At 49.9% G+C, this 8,735-nt stretch overlaps 1 protein-coding gene across 14 annotated transcripts in view; it reads right to left on the bottom strand.

Moving 5' to 3' along the window:
* DCDC2C (doublecortin domain containing 2C) overlaps nucleotides 1-8,735 on the bottom strand; it is a 74,408-nt gene that overhangs the window by 64,649 nt on the left and 1,024 nt on the right. For all 14 annotated transcript variants that reach the window (XM_077750982.1, XM_077750985.1, XM_077750994.1 and 11 more), the window contains exon 2: nucleotides 1,405-1,481. In XM_077750982.1, the coding sequence (XP_077607108.1) occupies nucleotides 1,405-1,481 (77 nt within the window). The remainder of the gene's footprint in view (nucleotides 1-1,404; nucleotides 1,482-8,735) is intronic.

Raw genomic sequence — 8,735 nt, 5'->3', positions numbered from 1 at the left:
ACTCGGTGCAAAGTTCTCCCGTTAATGAGGCTGGGGTGCCAGGTCCAAGCCACTTGGCAACAGTTTCACACTCTTGGAATTCATATTAAAATCATAAACTGTGAGCCTTGTTTCTTTAAGTCTAAAAGTACTGAATAGTATTTAACATGAAGGTGCTCAATTTTATAATTCTAATTTTCAATTTTTTACGTAATTATTTATGGTTACTGTTGCTTCAGTGTTATTGTTTTTCTGTAATGCAAATATTTTAAAACTGGAAGAATACATCTCTTTTTCAGAGCAAATATAAACTTTAATCTGTACCAAAAAAAATACAGAGAATGCACTTTCTCCCTTCAGCATTGGTGACTCCAGAACCCATCACAACTATTTTGTTTGTGTTTGCAGTTACAAGGTCTCCAAGCAAACATGATCAGGTCTTTGTAGAAAAGACACTACGTTTGAATAGATATTTGGGTCCATCTAGTGGAATTTCTAGCTCAACAATATAAAGGACGAGTCACAAGCTGCCGGGTGAATGATCTGTAATAGACAAAAACTGTCCATCAAAATAAGTGAGCATCATTGATGTCTTGGCTCACGCCAGAAAACAAAAACAAAAAATGTAGCTTCAGAGACACGCTTCTTTGCCAGGAAGGACCTTGAGATTTCTATGCATTCTTCAGAAAGAGCTGCCTTTCACACAATTCGGCAATGCTGTGCCTCCCACCATTTCAAAGCCGCTCTCAGATTTGGAAAGGGCACAGGGAAAGACCTCGCTGCTGAAGGGTGTGCCTTGCAGACACGTGAGGTGTTTTACAGACGTGACCGTCGAGGTTCTGAGCACATGGGAAAGGGGCCAAGTGTGGCTAATAAACAGGGCGTGTTTCCTGCATCCTTCTGCTTCCCCGTCTGGCCTCTGAGGAGTCTAACATGGGGGGTGGCGCCCGAGGGGCCTAGCCCTTCCCTGGTGGGCATGAGTGTGAAGGGCACCTGGGCAGGAACGCGGCGGACATCCCGCTAGTGACCCTCAGACACGGAGAGCCCACGACACCCCTGCAGAAACTCACGGACATTCTGTCCACTGGGAGCGGTCTCGCTCACGTCAGAGATTTTAACCTGTAAAACATTAAAACCTCCGATTTGGAGAAAACTGCCATTTGGAGAGCTCCTGCTCCGTGACCGGCCCTGGGAGGGTCTCCGGGAAGAGCCGCCTGGGGCCCCTCACTTCTCCTGGAAGAGTTACCAGGGAGCCCGGAAGGGAGGAGTAAGAAGGGAAGGGAGGGGGCGGAGGAGGGGGAGGGNTGGGAGGAGGGGAGGGGAGGACGGGAGGGAGGAGGCAGAAGGGGAGAAGGTGAGTCTGGCTGCGGGAACAGCATCTCCGGAGCCACAGCAAGCCGTGAGTCCCCGCCCGACCTTACTCACTTGACGTGCCGGCCTGTACGGTGGAACGCGTGCCACCTGGAAGGCACATCCATACCGCAATGCACCACCGGTTTGACCTGCAAAAGGAAAAGGCGGCCTCAGAACCCGCTCTAACGGACCCCCTCCCCAGCAGCTGGCCCCGCAGCGCCCCAGACCGGAGGGGCAGGAGGCCTCGGGAGCAGAGCGCAGGGGAGGAGCCAGGAAGGGTCCCCGGAGGGCAGAGCCCCCGCCGGGANAGGCAGGTGCTCCCCCTGCGGGTGCTCCCCCGGCACCGGGAGCGCCCGGAAGGGACGCACCGAGACCACCCTCCCTCACACTGCGTCCACCAGGAGGCCTGACCTGGAGCCCCAGCCCCACCCCACGGGCCGCACCCACAGGCACCCGCACGCCTGGTGCTGCGGACCCACCTCCCATCTCCGTGTGCCACCCCTTCTGACCAGGCCCGGTGTGCAGCTCACAGACGGGACCTGAGTCACTCGCTACCGGAAGTGTTCGCCGCGGTCTTGCGGCTCAGGCCCGACCAACGGTCTCCCCTCATCCTGCGGGGGATGAGCGTCATCTCTNGCCTGTGTGCCAGGTCCCCCTCCACCCTATGCCCCTGGCAGGGTGCCCAGCCCATTTACACACAGGCCGCCCACCTGTAACGTTAGCGCAGCTCTACCGAATCACCCCGAAAAGTATCTATCAAGCTCTTCTGCCCGGAATAACGCCGACCCGCAAACTCTGGGCTCACCCTGGGCGTGAGAGTGAGCTGCACACACCCTTAACGCGGGTGCGAGGTTTGGGCATCTCATGGTCTCCCCAGCACTGTTTTTTAAAAGAGGAGACGGAAAATGTGCTTTTGGGGTCCTCTGAAGGAGGGAGCAGGAGGCGTCCCGGGGGGGGGGGGGCAGGTGAGAAGGCTCAGGAGCACTGAGCCTGAGCAGCCGTGGAGAGAGCCCCTCCGGCATCCTGCTGCCGACTCGAAACACCGTTAGACAGAAGGGACCACCGGCCGAGGCGCACCCGGACAGCAGAGCGACCTGGACCCGCCAGGCGGGCCTCCCAGCTCTCACCGCCCGCGACTTTGCAGGGACTATATCACCTCTGGGCTGCCATCTATTAACGTCTGCAGTGGGGACCATACACCTGGCGGGGTTTGGGGGAGGTAACACTTTATAAAAGGCACAATGCCATACGCCACACTGGGACAAATATTCAAGCCATCAACATGAGTCTCCAACACACACAGAGATGCAGAGACACAGAGAGACACAGAGACAGAGGCAGGGAGAGAATGGAGAGAGACAGAAGACACACCATTGGGCATCTCAGTCTCATTATGGCCCAAACAGAATCCCTGATTTTGCCCACAGCCACTGACTGTCCCCAGACTTCTCGGTCTCAGGAGACCCACGTGCTCAACCACAGAGTCTGGGAGACACCGCTGCTGTGTCTCCTCCCTTACACCCCACGTCTCTCAAGTCTGCCTCAAAACTGTTTCCCTGGATGCGTTCAGTCCCTGCTGCCCCTTCTGCTACCACACTGGCTCTGCAGCTCGCCCCCCACGGGCCTTTCCCCACATCTAGCAGCGGCCCTTGGACACACCCGTCACCATGGGCTACCCCCCGGCTTAGAGCCCCAGTGGAGGTAACCGCGGCCGCACACTAAAATCCCCGCTCCTCCCTTCCTCCCCTCCCCACGCCACAGCCCGTGTTTGCCTTCTTCCAAACATCAAGCTTGTTCCTGACCTGGAGCCTGGAATGTTCTCCCAGGTCTCAGCACAGCTTACCTTTTCTTGCATGAAGAAGTCAACTTAGAAGCAGCTCCTCAGAGCAACCATGCCCCCGACCAATCGCGCCCTTGATTTATTTCCATCATAGCATGTAATACTGTCCAATATCTTTGTGTTTATTTATTCACTTATTACTGATTCATCCTCATAGAATGTAAGCCTCCTGAGAGCAGGGAACTTGATCATCATGTTCAACCAAGGGTCCCCACCGCCTGAACAGTGAGTGGCCCACGGCAGGAGTTTGGGAAGTGTGCCGTGAAGATGAATGAATGATGGATGGATGAATAAATGACAAGTGCTTCAGTGACAAGGGACAAACAGCTCTGATACTTCAGGAAGAATCCCAGAAAAGAGCAAGGTCACTAAAGACTGTGGTAACGCACACATCCTTCCCTGTTACTCTGTTGTCATGTTATAAACAAAACTACATTTTATATCTAAAATTACACACACCTGCATACTGATAGCGAAAAATCAAAGCCATGAATATCAACAATACCATGAAGTTACTGACCTGGTTTATAACAAAACAACAGAAATTATTCCCTGCAAAATTCTATTAAAGTACAACTACCCTAAGAAACAGCTTTCTGCCTGATGGCGTAAAATTATGGAAACAATGAGCTAATTGCTTTTTTATGTGTTAATGATTCATTAGCCCTGATATCACCTGCCTAATTAAATAACCCCAGCAATTAAATACATGATCCTGGACTTTGCTTTCCTGCACTCCACATCATCTCCTAAAAAAGCACATGTGGCTTTCTGTCACGGCCTGGTGGTGACGACAGTGTCACTCAGCTGCCAAGAGGCTGAAGGGCTCACTGGGCTCTCGGGCTCCGTAACCAACAGTCCGAAGTAATTAAACCAAATCCACATCAATGCCGGAAGACAGGCGAGGTAACCACAGGCGTTTGCCCCCAAGTGGCAGCCATGCTTTACTGAATGCCTATTCTGTGTCGGGTACCGCATTCCTGCCTAATCCTCAAAATAACCAGGCAAGATACCTACGTGGTGAACAATCAGAGCCGCTCTATAATCTTCACAAGAACACACTGTTATGAAGTGTCCCAGCCATGGGAGGCCATCAAAAAACACTTCATTGTAGATTGTAGCCTATTGGGAATTGGAATGTTACCAGTGTGGCACTTGGGAGCCTGTGTCTGAGTCATCCGCGATCCCACCTTCTCCTCGCTCAACCGGGAGGAGGTTGCTGCCCCCGGAGCCTGGTGCGTGAATGCGGAGGAGAGTGGCCTGTCTCACAGCATCTGTTTCCAGGAGGGGCAGCGCTAGAGGAGCTGGCGCATTGACGCGTTGCGGGGCGCCAAGCAAACCGCCAGAAATGAGCTAAGAGCTTTCAGTGGTTGTCGGTGCTGTCAGCCTCGCAAGTCACTGCTGTCTGCACCACCTGGAGCCTCTCCAACCACCCTCAGGGAACATCCTCACGGCCTTTTCCAGCAAAAACTTCAAACAGAAAAGACTCAAGGGAGTCCAGCACCAAGAAAAGACCTCCCCACGTAACCGCAAGGGGAGGGTCTCGTAATTAGCGAACGGTGCTCATCAGGGTCTGGAACGTGCCCTGAACTAACTGAGATGCCCCTACACCCCTCGACAGCAGATGCTGAAGACACACACGGTCACAGACCACAGAAACCCGACGGAAGGTGCAGTGGGCTCTCCATGGCTCATTTAACTCATTAAGGAAAAGGTCGTCCTGGACCACCTCCAAAGTCACTTCATTTCTCATTCTGTGATCCTCTGAGTCAAAAAAAGAAAAAGAAAAGAAAAGAAAAAATCAGCTTCACTCTTTCCCCAAAACGGCCAACAATCTTCCTAAGTCAGCATTCGGGAGCGTGTGCAGGGCACGGGGGAGGCAGGCAGGTGGGAAGTCACCCTTCACACACTGGTACCATCACCAGTAGGAACGTGGCAAATCAACACCTTTGCAGCCCTCCCGCATTACGCTGCGCTGGAGACCCTTGAGGGGGACGTGGGGCAAGTGTGGCTAAAACATGGCTGGGGAAATGGGTTTTCAGCCTTCCTGGCCATGATGATGATGCATTTTTATTTCCCGTTTTTTGGAAAATGTTGAGATAGTTTTACATTTAAAGCAACCACATCAACAAAAGAACCATGACTAGGGTTTTGTAATTGACTTGGCTGATATCATGTATCCATAAAGTTCTATCAGGTTTCTAACTGTTGAGATGTTGCCCCCTCTGGGAAGTCGGGAAGGGCCTGCCCAGCCCTCACTGAGGGTTTCCTGACTGAGCACCACTGCGGGCAGGGGGGTGGGGGACACCATCCACGAGATGGAGGGTGTCTCGTTTCCGGCACCGTCCATCACAGCAGCAGAACTCAGGCATGGGGAGCCATGACTCCCGTGGGGCTTGGAGACCAGACACTTGCCTGAAGTCAACAAGATAGTGTCAGAGAAGAAGCCAAGAGCTCTTGACCTCTGACAGCTCAGGGACCTTGGAGCCTGACAATGACAGAAATCAGAGCAACTATGATTGACTGAGCTCTTAACTCATTTCTGGCACTTTGCTAAGCAGCAGGCCATGTGTACCTCATTTTGGATTACTCGTACCAAAAGCAGTGATATTTCCCACCTAATTACTCCTCCTGAATGCCATTCAAATTCTTTATATTTCAAATTCTATTGGATTAGTGATTTGTTTCTTTCTTTTGAAAGATGCTTTCAAATCATGGAAAGAGCCTAAATGTCCATCAACCGACGAATGGATCAAGAAGATGTGGTTTATCTATATAGTGGAATGCTACGTGGCAATGAGAAAGAATGAAATCTGGCCATTTGTGGCAACGTGGATGGAAGTCGAGGGTGTTATGCTGAGTGAAGTAAGTCAGGCAGGAAAAGACAGATACTATATGTTTTCACTCATATGTGGAACAGGAGAAGCTTAACAGAAGACCGTGAGGGAGGGGAAGGGGGAAAGTAGTTGGGGAGAGGGAGGGAGGCAAACCATAAGAGACTATTAACAAACTGAGGGCTAATGGGGGTGGGAGGGAGGGGAAAGGGGGTGACGGGCATGGGGGAGGGCACTTGTGGGGATGAGCACTGGGTGTTATATGGAAACCAACCTGACAATAAACTATAAAAGAAAAAAAAAAGAGAAAGACGCTTTATCTTCTCCCAGCTAGTTTGAATTACCAACAGCTTCCCGTGCACCAGTATCTCGCTCTCGCTCGCCTGCTCACCCTCTCAGCAACTTCAGGCCATTTTCTCAAATGGAGGGGGACACAATATGCAAAACAAGTAATCAACCAAGAGTGTCCTTGGAGTGAGCCTGACATTCAGAGGACATCCTTCAATTAGTCCTTCTGTAAAAGTAAAATAGTAACAAATGAGACTAACTACCCCTGCTGACCCTGGTGTTGACCACCTACGTTACCTGCAAAGTCTCAAATGATGGCGTATGAATAAAATAACTGAAAGGGAAGAAAGAAAGAAGAGTGAGACTATGAGGGTGCAGAATCAGGAAAAATACAAATAAAAGCAGAGAAAAGAACGGAAGTAGGGATGCCTGGTTGGCTCAGTCAGTTGAGAGTCCCACTCTTGGCTTCAGCTCAGGTCATGATCTCACAGCTCGTGAGTTCAAGCCCCACATGGGCCTCAATCTGACAGTGCAGAGCCTGCTTGGGATCTCTCTCTCTCTCTCTCTCTCTCTCTCCCTGCCTCTTTCTCTGCCCCTCCTCTGCTCACACTATCTCTGTCTCTCTCTCAAAATAAATAAATACACTTAAAAAAAGATTTTTTTAATAAAATAAATTTAAGGGACGCCTGGGTGGTTCAGTCGGCTAAGCATCAGACTTCAGCTCAGGTCATGGTCTCACGGTTTGTGAGTTCAAGCCCCGTGTCAGGCTCTGTGCTGACAGCTCAGAGCCTGGAATGTACTTCGGATTCTGTGTCTCCCTCTTTCTCTGCCCTTCCCCCACTGATGCTCTGTTTCTCAAAAATAAACATTTAAAAAATTTCAAAATGAATAAATAAAATAAAATAAAATTTTAAAAAGACGGAAGTAGGGTGAGGGTGAGCGCCGGCAAGCACACACACTTCGTCAGTGGTCAGAAGTAACTAATTCTGCACATATGTTTAAATGTGCGTTAAAAGGAATAGTGACACTGCTGATAAATGCCATCGGAGGGAAGGGGAAGTTATCCCATNCCCATCGGCCTGCCGCCAGGGCCGGAGTCTCCATTGTTGGGCCAAGATGTTGTCCCCCAGTGTCTCTGACAAAAATGCAAATGTGTCACATGGCAGAGAAAGGAAATTAGCTCCCTCCTGCTACAACACACCGGAAACTGCCCTTGAAACCTTGTGCGCTGGAAAAGCACTCGGGGAGCGTGCGGAGAAGGATGCCCCAGAAAGAAAGGGAAGAAGGCGAGGGTGCAGAGAAGAGTCACCCCTCATAGCAGCATGTCTCCCTACACAGCAGAAGACGATAAAGTTCAAAGCAGAATCAAGGAGGGGTGCCTGGGGGCTCAGTTGGCTAAGCATCCAACTCTTGATTTTGGGTCAGGTCATGATCTCACTGGCTCAAGAGATCGAGTTCTGAGTCAGGTTCTGTGCTGATGGCACGGAGCCTGCTTAGGATTCTCTCTCTGGCGCTCTCTCTCTCTCTCTCTCTCTCTTTTACTCTCTCTCTCTAAATAAATAAATAAACTTTTTTTAAAAAGCACAATCAGTGAGATAGAAAACAGAACAAGGAAATTGAGAAAAACAATAAAACCAAAAGGCAGGAAAATAGAGAGGAGACACAAATGACCAGGAGTGTCAGGAATGAGGGAGGTCACATCACCAGATGCCACAGATATTAATGGGATAAGAGAACAACTTCATGCCAATAAATTCAACAACCGACACAAAATGGACAAATTAGAAGACACAGGCTAGCCGAGTTTACGCAGGAAATAGACAATCGGAGGAGCCCTTTATCGATGCAGGCAGTTGGGTGTGTAGTTAAAAGCCTTCCCGCAAAGACAACTCCTGGCCCAGTTGGCTCCACTGGTAAATTCTACCAAACATTTAAGGAAGAAATGACACTGAAACCAGAGAAAAACATTATAAGAATTTTAAAAACTACAGACCAACGTCCCTCCATGAACACAGTTGCAGAAATTCCAAACAAAATTTTAGCAAATGAAATCCAACAATACAGAAAAAGGACAAAATTTCATGAGTGGGGTTTGTCCCAGGAATGCAAGTTTGGGCTCATATTTGAAAATCTATCAGGGCACCCGGGCGGTTCAATCAGTTAAGTGTTTGACTTTGGCTCAGGTCATGATCTCATGGCTCAAGAGTTCAAGCCTCACTTTGGGTTTTGTGCTGACAGCTCAGAGCCTGGCGCCTGCTTGGGATTCTGTATCTCCCTCTCTCAGCCCCTCCCATGCTCATTCTCTCACTCTCTCTCTCTCAAAAATAAACAAATTTTTTTTTGAAAAAAAGAATACCAAGACCACCGCTTAGAGAAGTAAATAATCTCAAAAATCTCCCTTTTGAAATACCCAATAAAATGAAAAGTCTATTTTTTAAAAA

The sequence above is a fragment of the Crocuta crocuta genome, unplaced genomic scaffold (genome assembly GCF_008692635.1).
Source record: "Crocuta crocuta isolate KB4526 unplaced genomic scaffold, BGI_CrCroc_1.0 scaffold129, whole genome shotgun sequence".
Taxonomy (NCBI): domain Eukaryota; kingdom Metazoa; phylum Chordata; class Mammalia; order Carnivora; family Hyaenidae; genus Crocuta; species Crocuta crocuta.
The sequence above is the reverse complement of the archived record's forward strand: the minus strand, read 5'-3'. Positions and strand labels throughout refer to the sequence as shown.